Here is a 13,814-nt window from a genome sequence, read left to right on the forward strand (position 1 = left end):
AAGAGTACAGCCATATATTAATCATGTGATATATTTGCATTAAAAATATTTAGGTGTCATAAGGACTTGTTTTGAAAGTTGTTCTTCACAAAATAACAAATATACACACATGCACATAATGGCCTGAGACTAAACTGTATTTTCTTAACTTGACATAGCATTATTAGACTTCAAATTACTATTCTGCTCCCATTTAAGGATTTCCAGTCTTTAAAAATATGTAACAATTCATACCATTGTAATATACTCAAATTCAACAATGTATTCTGGCAAAACAAGGTCATGATCAAAGACAAACCACTTGTACTGTCGAACACTGCAATCACAGTTTCTTTGTCCCATGACAGAATCTAGAGTAAAAACAAAAGCAAAGCAAACACATTTCCTCAGATTGAAACATACTTTTTCATTCTTAATTTAACAGATAACAAACTCAATAAATTGCAAGTTATATTATTGAGGATTTTTTTCTTTCATCCTTTCTGCTCTAGCCGTTTTTTTTTTTTTTTTTTTTTTCTTTTTTGAGACGGAGTCTCTGTCACCCTCTCCAACTTGCTGGTTCAAGCAATTCTCCTATCTCAGCCTCCCAAGTCGCTGGGATTACAGGCACTTGCCACCACGCCCAGCTAATTTTTGTATTTTTAGTAGAGACAGGATTTCACCATGTTAGCCGAGATGGTCTTGATCTCCTGACTTCATGATCCACCCACCTTGGCCTCCCAAAGTGTTGGGATTACAGGCATGAGCCATTGTGCCTGGCCCCTTCTAATTACGTAAATACTTACTGGTCATCTTTTCACTACATACACTAGTCGTGCTTAATTATATTCATATCCTTTTCCTTTTCATACTTTTTCACTATTCTATTCAATTTGTGGCCAGGTAATTTTGACAAATTTGTTTCTCTAAAACTCTTGTTAAAAGTTGGGTGTTTTTTTAATTCTTTGAAAATGAACACACATATATACACACACACACACACACGAATACATAATTAAATTAAAATTTGCCATATTAACTATCTACCCACACCCATATATAAATATCTTTGAGGTATGGAATAGAAAAATTGTTAGTGGCTAGTAACAGATTTTTGTAGAAAATTCTACAAACTTTGTTAAGTAGAAATAAAACTGTGAGTATCTGTATTAAACACATTTTTCATTTAGAGACATGAAACCACATTAATCTTTATGACAGACATACTTAGTAAATATTTTCGAGGAATGAACACTGAATTAACCAATGGATAGTTGGATTGACTGATGGATTTTTTTTCATGGGCTTGAACACTCTGGCCAAGGAAAACTTTTGTAATGAGGAGGATGCCTAAAAATAAAAAAATAAATAAAATAAAAAACACAAGTAATTCTTAAGAATAATTTGCTTTAATAATTTTCCAACATAACCTTCTTTATTGGCCTGAGACTAAACTGTATTTTCTGTAAAGGCAGAGATACTGGCTCTCTTGTTTGCTACTGTATAGCACATAGCACATTGTTTAATCCAAAATAGATGCTCAACAAATATTGTTGAATAAATGAAATCATTATAAAAGAGGAGTGGTGTGATTATATTAAGCAAAGCTTTACAGAAGAGGGAGAAAGAAAGAACACAATAATTTAGAAAAGTTTTCCCAGTAATTAAAAATAAATGTTCATTGTTGTTAACTGGGTAAAAGTTCAGTAGCACCTAGCACATAGCTTAGATAGTGAGATGCACTCAATATATGTCTACGTAATGAATAAATAAGTAATTTTTCCCTTTAAATTCTTCTAGTAATTATTCTAGTAATAATTTCCCTTTAGATTCTTAAGGATCCTTGGGATTCAGTAAATCCTAAAGTCAAGAATCTAAAAACATAATTTCTAATCACAATACGTATAACATTCAAATGAATTTTATTTGTTTGTTTTTACTATATACAAAATATAAAATGTAAACTAGGAAACCTAATTGTTTTGGAAAATATTCCAGAAGGATCTAGCAGACCATCATGAGGTATTTCTTAATGTGAAAATGGAGAAGAATGATAAAGAAGAAAAGGTGTTTTCAAGTAAGGAGTTACGGAGTTCTTTTTAGACTCAATAACCTGCCTACTTTAAAAATTATTATTCACTAAATTAAAAACTGCAAAACACACATAATTTAGTTCAGAATGAATCATCTTAGCAGAACTATAGTCTGGAACCTAGAATGTTGTTCTTATAGAATTAAATTAACCCAATTTCTGACTACCCAATCTTTAGTACAGAGGTCCCCAACCTTTTTGGCACCAGGGACTGATTTCACGGAAGACAATTTTCCCACAGACTGGGGATGGGAGAATGGTTTTGGGATGATTCAAGTATATTATATTTATGGTGCACATTATTTCTATTATTATTACACTGAAATATATAATGAAATAATTATAAAACTCACCATAATGTAGAACCAGTGGGAGCCCTAGCTTGTTATCCTGCATCTAGACGGTCCCATCCAGGGATGATGGGAAACACTGACATATCATCAGGCATTAGGTTCTCATAAGTAGCATGCAACCCAGATCCCTTGCATGTGCCGTTCAGAATAGGGTTCAAGCCCCTATAAGAATCTAATGCTGCCACTGATGTGAGAGGAGGTGGAGCTCAGGCAGTGATATGAATGATGGGAGTGGCTGTAAATACAGATGAAGCTTTGCTCACTTACCCACTGCTCACCTCCTGCTGTGTGGCCAGGTTTCTTACAGGCCACAGACTGTAACCAGTGGTTACAGTCTGTGGCCACAGGTTGGGGACTCCTGTGGCCACAGGTTGGGGACTCCTGCTTTAGTAGCTTGGATGGTTGAGACTAAAGAATAGGTCTAATAAGAATAGACTAAATTCCTTACTCCCTGACCTATCTATTCTCCATATTATACATTGTTTGGTACTATGCATTAATACTTCATGTTTATAGCTCTTATATGATAATTATGATTTTATATTTATTTATGTGATTATTAATATTTTAAGCACTATAAAGATGAAACTGTCTAGTTTGCATAGACTGTATCCCTTTCAGAGCCTAACACACAATAAGCATTCAATAAATACTTGTAGAACTAAAGAATGTAAAGTGGAAGAGGATGAGGTAAGAAGGACATGATGAGCTAGTCTTTTTCCCTAATCTGTGGGTACCAGGGAATCTTTCCCAGAAGTGTACCATAAATTGGTTTGTGTACTTTTATTTCTACATATTCAAGCTGCAAATGAAGTACTGGTAACTATGAATGAATTAAAATATCAAAAGTTTATCTTCCATAAGACAAGTTACAAGGCAATCCACACAATTTCCAATCTGTCTTCAGGTAATTTTAACTAAAACCTAGGTTTTCTTATCATCTTACATGATGATGATTCGGGCCAAATAAGGCCTACCTTCCAGCATACTCTATATAATTATCACATATATGGGCCATTCTTTTCTCTTTCCTGTGAATTTGGTGTGTGTGTGTGTAACATACATACATACACACACACACACACACACACACACACACACACACATGCTGAGTTTTTGTGACACAACATAATGAACAAAGGCAGACTGTGAAAAGTGCCCTTGAAAAGTTGGATTAAATATTGAGTAACAAATGTTCCTGTTAATGCTGACGTAGTAATCACTCAGTAAGTATCTGTTAAAGTGTCGCTAAATTAATCATGAGAAAGTCATGTATTACTACACTGGTAAATATGAAATAAAGTGGTTTGAAGAACATCTTCTGGGTTGATAAAACCAAGTATCAGAAATGATAACACAATACTTAATGAATTTGAAGACTTAGAACTTAAAAGTTCAGAAACATGGCATATTTGTATTTACCATGCCTGAAGAGCTCATGCTTAAGAGAGTGTTTCTTCTCATCTTTGTGCTTTTGCTGTAAAAATTCAATTCTGGGACACTCACTTATACTTAGACTGTTAGAAAGAATGACAGCTTCTTTTTTGAGAGGCAGCTGCAAAGAAAAAACAAAGTCTCAGTATTTTTATAAAATTGACAATACTTCAACTTCAATATAGAGAGTTCATTATTTTATGTTAATGTGTCTGGGCAAAGAAATCTTCAGGCTGGACTCAGTGAAAAGAAGATAACCTTCAGGAGCAACTGCATTTGGCAAAGCCATTTATATATCTTAAATTCATATGCAAATAGGTTAATAAAAAGTTATGCAGAACAAAATTTGTTCCTGGAAAAGCAGCCACAGTCAAGACTGACAATACTATGTGGAGCAGGAGCAATAGCTTTCAATGAGTGCTCCACTAGTAATCTTGCTAACTCCAAAAAGAAAATCTAATGGAATGAGGTATTATATCAGTGAAGATTCTTGCTTCTACTATAACTTTTTGGTCTAATGATCTACATTGTTTTCCAGAAACAAAACAACTTTTTATTGTGCTAACCCATGGAAATCCTAGTTTGTATTGTACCTAACTTTATTCCTTGAAAAGTATTATCAGTAAAGTTCACATTACCTGCTTGCTGTGAAAGTAGCTCTAAAAAACAAAAATCTCTATTTTTACATGTTAGTAGTAAGAAAACTAGAGCTAAAAGAGATTATACAATCTGTCCAAGAACAGAACTAGTAATTGGCAAAATTAGATTTGAATTCAGGTCTATTTGTCCTTGTCACAGTCTCAAAGGTTTGAAATTACTGTTAGTTTAATATTAATAGCCAAATTATTTAGAATTATGTCTTGTCTGTGAATGCCAAATTACTTATATATTTTTTTTCTTACTGAAATCTGCAATCCAAAGAAATTGCAAAAAAAGAAATACAGTCAGCCCTCCATGTCCACAGTTCCCACATCTGAGGATTCAGTCAACCATGGGTTGAAAATATTCGGGAAAAAAACACAATACAAAATAATACAAATAGCATATACAGTATAACAACCATTTAAATAGTATTTACATTGCATTATAAGTAGTCCAGAGGAGTTTTAGAGTACACAAGAGGATATGTGTAGGTTATATACAAATACTGCACCATTTTCTATAATGGACTTGTATATTCACAGATTTTGGTATATTCATGAGTCCTGGAACAATCCCCCCACAGATACTGATGGATGACTATACTCCAATAGAGCTTATCCGACCACAAATTCCACATCCCAGTAAGTAACCTTCTCAGACTTTCAATGAACACCACTAAATATACATTTGCTATAACCCATGTGCATGGCATTGTAAGGCTACAGTCTAGTGGTTATCCTCAATTAATAAAGGCACAGTAGAAACTATATGCAGTAATTCAAAAAATACAAGGTATTAAAAGGTGCATCAAATAAGATATACTTTTTAACTGAAGAGATTAGGAAGGAGTTTATAGAGGTAATGAAATCATGAGTAGGCTTTGAAGATTGTACACAATTCAAATAATCAGAAATTTAAAAGGAAATTATATTTTAAGAGGAAGAAAACATATGGAGGTATACAAGTAGGTATGATTGCTATCCATCCATCTAACATCTATTCCTTCACTATATTTCTACTAAGAATCTACTCTGTAAACACAGATCCTGCTCTTAAGAACTAGTAGAAAAATGCACACAAGGCCGGGCGCGGTGGCTCAAGCCTGTAATCCCAGCACTTTGGGAGGCCGAGGTGGGTGGATCACGAGGTCGCGAGATCGAGACCGTCCTGGTCAACATGGTGAAACCCCGTCTCTACTAAAAATACAAAAAATTAGCTGGGCATGGTGGCACGTGCCTGTAATCCCAGCTACTCAGGAGGCTGAGGCAGGAGAATTGCCTGAACCCAGGAGGCGGAGGTTGCAGTGAGCTGAGATCGTACCATTGCACTCCAGCCTGGGTAACAAGAGCGAAACTCTGTCTCAAAAAAAAAAAAAAAAAAGCACACAAATGATTACCCTTCAATTAAATAAATGTGTTTAACAAAAATTCTCAGTTGATCACCACTTAACTAACACTTAATCAATTTGCAGGATTAACCAGTATTTTCTGTTGCCTATATAACCCATAGTATGGTTGCAGTTCAGGAATAAAATGGAACTTTTAAAAAGACAGATGTACTGCTGTTGTATCCAGTTGTGTTGTATGCTTACCAAGAGTCAGTTAATTTTGTTCCCAAACTTGTTTATGTCAGTTGTAGTTGTTATGAAATTACACACATTACTTAAAGTGATAAAATAGAAGAGGAGTTGTTTGTTTGAACAATTTTGGAAAACTGAGTAAAATTCAATAAAAGATAACCATTAAAAACTTGGCAAGGCATGTGTAGACAAGGCAAATGCAAAAGTTTGGGGTAGCAGGGGAGAATCAGAAAACTAGAAGGAGTCTTATGTTTGAATTATTTTGCAAGAATCTTTAGCTGAGAAAGATGGATTGGATATTTGGGGCATCAGAAGTGACCAATGATAAAGCAAGATCAGCAGCAAGATGGGGATAGTGAAGTAGAGAATAAAGAAATGGTAGCAGTAAAACGAAAGTGAAAACAGGACAATAGCTAGAAAGTACAGTGGAGTTAAGTGATTGAATTGTTTCAAGATAGAGAAGACTCTGGAAAGTTGATAGCAGATTAAAGATTTATAGCCAATTTAAAAAGCAGATTTCAAATCCATCAACAAAAGGCTCACAACAGAAAAACAAGATGCTAGAAGGATTAAGTAGGGTGAGGCAGTAGTAATTAATGGACTTACTCTGGTATACTCCAAAGAGGAAAGATGCTGTAATTTCCATTATAACAGTAAGCTTTTTGTGAAACAGCAGTAGAAGTTTACTGTAAATATGGATAAAAGGATTGGGAATCATGCTTAACCAGTGGCAGAGCTCCACTTATTAGGAAGAAAGCATTATTCTAAATAACATTTTATGCTACCTTGTTTGTTTCACTTTCTTTGAATCCTTTTTCAAGTATTTGTAGCAGATGTTCTTTCTTCACTGTAACTTCAGGATCAAAAACATAAAAAAGGCATTCCAGCATTCTTCGGTGCCTCCTTGAGAATAATTGAAACAGAGAAAGTCTGAGGACTGATTTCACAAAAGCTTAGTTATAGACAAGATAACCATATGTCCCATTAGGGATATTTCTCATTTACACGCAATGTTTTAGTATCATTATTAATAGCTCCCCTGCCTTCAACCACAAAAACAAGTTCAATGTAGATAAATTATGAGGTCATCCTAGCCATGGGAGATGCATAAAAAGGAAACATTTACTAACACAGTATATGTATATTTTTAATCATGTAAACTTTTAAAATAGAAATTGTACAAATAAAGTCAAACTTTTGTAAAGTTCTTCCTTAACAAGCATATGAAAAAAACCTCATCATCACTGGTCATTAGAGAAATGCAAATCAAAACCATCCATCCTCCTGTTATCTACATTGAGATACCATCTCACACCAGTTAGAATGGCAATCATTAAAAAATCAGGACACAACAGATGCTGGAGAGGATGTGGAGAAATAGCAATGCTTTTACACTGTTGGTGGGAGTTCAACCATTGTGGAAGACAGTGTGGCGATTCCTCAAGAATCTAGAAATAGAAATTCCATTTGACCCAGCAATTCCATTACTGGGTATGTACCCAGAGGATTATAACACATTCAATTATAAAGAAACATGCACACATATGTTTATTGCAGCATTGTTTACAATAGCAAAGACTTGGAACTAACCCAAATGCCCATGGATGATAAGCTGGACAAGGAAAATGTGGCACATATACACCATGGAATACTATGCAGCCATAAAAAAGATGAGTTCACGTCCTTTGCAGGGACATGGATGAATCTGGAAACCATCATTCTCAGCAAACTGACACATGAACAGAAAGTCAAACACTGCATGTTCTCACTCATAAGTGGGTGTTGAACAAGGAGAACACATGGACACAGGGAGGCAAACATCACACACCAGGGCTTGTCAGGGTATCGGGGGACTAGGGGAAGTATCGCAGGGGAGGTGAGGGGATTGGGAAGGGATATTAGGAGAGATACCTAATGTAGATAACAGGGGGATGGATGCAGCAAATCACCATGGCATGTGTATACCTATGTAACAAACCTGCACATTCTGCACATGTACCCCAGAACTTAAAATATATACATAAAAAAAGGGATTAAAGATCACACAGAGATGTGTGGAAGACAGAAAAAAAAAGAATTCAACTTCTTACTCTGAATCATGCATATCTTCATTCTCCAAAAACTTTTGAAATTTCTCTTCAAATTTTAGTCTCAGAATGCGGTTGTTAACTTTAATGACACGTTTTACTTTTACTCCTGTAATACCATATATTCTGAAGTCCCAGGCACAAAAACGTGACAGAATTAATTCATAGCAGAAATTAAACCTAAGTGGGAATACATACAGAATATACATGAAAAAAACAACAGATTTTCCTTAAAATGTTTAAGAACACAAAATTACATATGATAAAAGTTATAGCTCATTTTGTGGTTTTCGCTAATAATGCAGTAATCATAAGTGTGGCTCTGTTTATTTATTCATTAACTGCATATTTGTTTGGCCTGAAAGACATGTTGGCTGAGCAATCCTCACATTCTGAAACACTTTCTTTCTTAGCTTCAGGGAAACTACATATGCCTTCCTCTTTTTGGCTGCTCTTTCATAGTTTTCTTTGCTGGGTCTTCTCAGACAGACTTTTAGATGTTGAACTGCCCAGGGATCAGGCTTTGGCCACCCCTTATTTCCATGAACACTCTCCCTAGATAATTTCATCTGGTTCCTTGGCTTTATATATATATGCTGATAAATTACAACATTTTATTTCTAGTCTTGATCTCTACCCAACTTAGCTGGTTATATTCAGACTTCAATATCCAGCTACCTACTTGGTATGTCCATCTGCATATTAAATAGGCGAATCTAACCTAACATAACTAACACTTCATCCCAAACCTGCTCCTCTGAGTATTTTCCATCTCAGTATATGGCACCACTATTTAACTGGTAGATTGTCAAAACCATAGGAATACTCCTCTCCTCTCTTCCTTACCAGTATCTAATTCTTTAGCAAGTCCGTCTGGCTCTACATCTAAAATGTGTCCTGAATATGATCATGTTTCATCATCACCACTGTTACCATCCTAATCCAAATCACCATGATCTCTTATTGGACTACTGAAATAACTTCCTGACTAGGAACACTGATGTGAAAGAGGCAATGTCTGCTCTAATGAAGCCTAAACAAGTAAAGCTAGAAATCAAATTTCTAAACTGATAAAAGCTTTAAAGAGAAACTTGGGGTAAGGAATGCAAAGGGGACCTACTTAAGATAGGGTCTTGGGGAAGGCCTTTCAGAGACATTAAGCTATTTGATCTGAAAATTGGAGGAAGAGGAGCAGGGGCCAGCTGTGTGAAGGTAAGAACGCTACAGTGCTTGTTTGCTCTCTGCTGCCCTCACCTGGCCATACTCATAAAATTCCGGTCCTGTCTAGCGCAGAACCTAGACTAAGATGAGATTGAAAAATGGATCATTTTGAGAAGGAAGCAGATGATCTTATACGGAATACATTTGCTTTTAATGACAGATCTAGATCCTTACCTACATAATCAACCAGGATCTGAAATAGGTGTGAGCTACGATCATAGAGGTGAGCTTCCTGATGGGTAGTCTCTCCTTGAGCCTAACAGCTGAGCTCCTAACTTAGGGCATCTGTATTTCTCACAAGCAAATACTTACAAACTATGCAGCCAGGATCTTATAAATTATCTCTCCCTTAGAGCTGGAAAGAGGGCTGCCTAAACCAAACTAATCCCAGAGGAGCTCACAGTCTGGTAGAGGAGACAGATATGAATAGTGTTGCAATCAATCGTGATGCCTGCTAACCAGTTCAGAGGACCTACAAAAAATTCACAATATCATCCGAGGTGGGGAAGCCACTGCCCCTCCTGTAGAGGGATCATTTGCTGGGCCTAAATCTGTCAAGTTTCCCCTAAATAACATGTCCTGGAAGCTTTCTGCACTCTGGTAGAAACCAGGGTTATAGGCATTTTAGATAAAGATTTCATTATATAGTGGATATTGGGCTTGAGGCTTCTCGAGAATGCGTGCAAGGAATGAACAAACAATACCTAGTTACTAAGCTGGTCCCCCAGGAATGCAGGAGCTATGAAGTGTGATTTTTTTCATGGCGCTTTTATTTTGCCCAGGAATTCAGCAGCTGAGCAATGATGAAGTAAGGGCAAGGTACGCGAAAACATTCTGGGTGAAGGAAGGAGAACAAACAAAACCACTTATGTGGTGGAGTGTTGCATTTGCTTCAGGAACAGTAAGGTACACAGTTCAGCTGACTTTAAAAGATTTGAACAAAAGTTATGATGGTCTAAAACCATATAGTGGAGATCACTGATCTTCTCTATAGGTGCAGAGTCTGCCAATAAAACAAAACAAAAGCCTTTGCAGCTATTTGTTACCTTCCAAATTATATTCAGACTCTTCACCTACAGTAGAGGATTCAATGTTCTCCACTGTATGGTCTCTAAACTAATCAAAATTCCTGTTCAAATCCTTTAGAGTCAGCTGAACTGTGTACCTTATCTTCATTCATTCAGCAGGTCTTGAATGTATAAACATTCACAATGATATATATCAATGACTAATATATTCAGTTACACAGAAAGATGCCTACAAATTTTGTTAATATACAATAAATGGTCTCATTTAGCAAATGTAGAGTACATAGTTTTTAAATGATTGATGCTTAATATAATCTATTAAAACATGCTTTTTAATCCTAGACAAAGGTTAATAAATACTTTACAGGCTTACCAACTTAAATCAACATTATAACAGCTTCAAAACCCTATAAAACAAAAAGTTTCTGCTTCTATAGCTCCTTGAGATAGTACAGCATGAAATCTTTATAAAGAGTCAGATTAATAACTGAAGGTCATTATATATACCAAAGTAAAATTGTTGAGTATCTATAAAGTGATATGGAAGCTTCAATTAGTAAATATATACTTGGCTATTAATCTAGCCTCATGCTAGATGCTACAACTTAAAAGACACACAAAACCCCATATTTGCCCCAAGGGATCGTACAGAGTCACTTATATATTGTTTTCTGGCGTTTTAAATTTTTGTTTTTAGTTGTAAATATACTGTATCTATAACGAGGACAGTTTCTCAGGCATAAGGACAGCATCTTTTATGTCTTGGAGTCCCTATTGATAAATGTTTTCTGATGTCAATGGGTAACTCAATTGGCAACACATCAGTAAATAATATGATTCTATAATAATAAAGGTATAGTAGCAACAATCCACTAAACTAGCAAGTCTCTATAAAATAAGATTTTTGAAAAGTGGAAAATATAATAATTATATTTCATAAAAGAAACAAAGGTAAGAAATAATGATATGCATTTAGAAACATGCAATGTTTTGTTGTTATTAAAGACATAAAGGTAATTTTAAGAGAAAATCTTTCGGTCCTAGTTCTACTCAAACACTTCTTATTCAACTACTGAATCATTAGCCTTAAAAGTATTAATAAAAGAGAAGTCAATGCTTAAATAAACAACTAGAAATGTGACATAGCAATTTAAAGCACTTAGTTATTTCTTAACAGACATAAAAGATCAGAGGAAAAGTAACCAAGCTTGTAGTATGCTAAAAGCAAAAAACAGTATTTTAAATTCTGCTAACATATATTTGATTTATTCCTTAAAACAAATTAAGATTCCTCTTACTAAAACCAAGTAAATAGGTTAATGCTAATCAAAATCCATCAAACCTACCTAATTTACTATCAGGCTGACATAGTTATCTAAATGGCTTTTAGTCATTTTGATTTTATGTTTTTTTCACTAATCTACTTGTTGCAAAGAGCTTCCTTTACAATAAGTAAAAAGAAACAGAAATAATTTTTTAAAATCCTGTTTAGGGCTGGGCACAGTGGCTCACTCCTGTAATCCCAACACTTTGAGAGGCTGAGGCGGGCAGATCACTCGAGGCCAGGAATTTGATACCAGTCTAGCCAACACGGCAAAACCCCATCTCCACAATAGAAAAATTATCCAGGTGTGGAGGCATGTACCTATAATCTCAGCTACTTGGGAGTCTAAGGCAGGAGAATCGCTTGAACCTGGGAGGCAGAGGTTGCAATGAGCCTAGATCGTGCCACTGCATCCCAGTCTGGGCAACAGAGTGAGATTCCATCTCAAAAAAACAAAACAAAACCAAAAAAATCCTGTTTATTTTGACTGAATATAAATGTGCACCCTGTAGAGAGTTTTTGCACTTGAAAAATCAAGGTCTTTACTTGTTCACATGGGAGCTGGGATGAACACCTTTTATATCTTTGTACATAAAAATCAAACAACGTGGTTAAGCAAACAGTAGTAACTGCCGTGAAAATGGATGTACTAATACAAAGGAAAGTATTTTAAAAGGGCTTTTTTTCCCTAGCAAAGAGCTTCTTACACTTTTCCATCAGAGTTTTCCCAAGACCGTTGAGAAGCTTTTCCTTACAGAGGTGAGAAAAAGCCATGTCTAATAGAAATCAGGGGGCTTGGTTTAAAGTAGCCCATAACAATAACAATTTTTTCCCTAAAAAAGTTAGTATAAATTTTACATTCTACTCTATAAAATTAGTATTTATGATGACATTGACTTCAAGTAAAATCATGCTCCAGGGTTATGTGCCAAGTCCATTCTATAGTTTGACATGTCTCCTGGTGTATTTCCACATACCCAGTTCCTACTATGGCTTTAGAGCAATTTTTGTCTGTTTCACAGGCTCTTCAATTTTGAAAAAAATGATTTAGAAATGTGAAAGTCATAATTAACACTATTTTTCTTCAAGGCTTTCTTTTTTAAGGGTAATTGTTAACTGTGCCCCTCTAATTGGAACAACACAACCACTTCCTAGTTTCTACTAGTAGGCCTTGGTTCTAAAGCCTGGCTGCTTTCTGGTTGATCCTGGAGTCTCTCCATTTTTGTTGATACAGGCTTTTGACATGAATTCCTGGTTTAAGCATATACCTTATTCTAACATGTAGTGTTCATATGCTCCCTGACTGTGGCTATCTCTAAACAGTGGGTTCCACTCTGACCACTGTTCTGTTCTAAACTACAGAAGATTTGCTAGACAGTCTCCTCCCATGTTGGCAACCTGCTGTCACCAGTCCTGCTTTGGCACTCCTGCTCTGTTCCATTTTCTCAACTAATATTCAGAATCGCGCACTCTATCCAGTCCAGAAAGGAACAGTATAAACGTATCTAAAAATTAATACTTGATTATAAACTATTTTTTTCTAAATTATATTCTGCTCTTGGGCTAAGAAAAATTGGGTAAAAAGCAGTGAGGAACCATTAGGATGTCTTTAAGGTTGGCTCATGGCAATGGCATAAACAAATGTATAGGTAGAAAGTAGGTAATTTTAAATTTTCAATAGATGCCTGCCAATTTTTAATAGATGAATATTCTGCATGAGCAATGTTTCAAAATGGGACATTTTAGGATTTTATAAGTTTATATTCTGGTTGATGATCCTAAGTACTTAAATTATTTTTAAAGCTATACTAAATTTCTAATGGATTTACCAGTCATCAGATTGAGTGCCTTCTTCAAAATGGAAATTTCCCACAGTCTCTAACTCAATTAACAAAAATGGGATCAATAAGCCATGACTTTTCTTCTTTTGTTTTACTTCAGTATGATAAATTGCTTCAATTCTATTGAAGAGAAAAATACATACAGCTATTAGAATGAACTACAGATCACAACATTAAAACTTACAATATATTTTTTTTAACTGATGTTAAAACACAAGACTTCCTTTCAATGGA

General features: G+C 35.3%; 1 protein-coding gene across 3 annotated transcripts in view; it reads right to left on the reverse strand.

The window, feature by feature from the left end:
• The window catches only part of LRRC9 (leucine rich repeat containing 9), a 134,825-nt gene that overhangs the window by 90,498 nt on the left and 30,513 nt on the right, over positions 1 to 13,814 (reverse strand). For 2 of the 3 annotated variants that reach the window (XM_074393170.1, XM_074393168.1), the window contains 6 exons: positions 13,569 to 13,700; positions 8,170 to 8,346; positions 6,865 to 6,982; positions 3,847 to 3,979; positions 1,207 to 1,329; positions 235 to 350 (listed from right to left, as the gene is read on the reverse strand). In XM_074393170.1, the coding sequence (XP_074249271.1) occupies positions 235 to 350; positions 1,207 to 1,329; positions 3,847 to 3,979; positions 6,865 to 6,982; positions 8,170 to 8,346; positions 13,569 to 13,700 (799 nt within the window). The remainder of the gene's footprint in view (positions 1 to 234; positions 351 to 1,206; positions 1,330 to 3,846; positions 3,980 to 6,864; positions 6,983 to 8,169; positions 8,347 to 13,568; positions 13,701 to 13,814) is intronic. The other variant, XM_074393169.1, reaches the window with a different exon arrangement.

This window comes from Saimiri boliviensis, chromosome 2, assembly GCF_048565385.1.
Source record: "Saimiri boliviensis isolate mSaiBol1 chromosome 2, mSaiBol1.pri, whole genome shotgun sequence".
NCBI lineage: Eukaryota > Metazoa > Chordata > Mammalia > Primates > Cebidae > Saimiri > Saimiri boliviensis.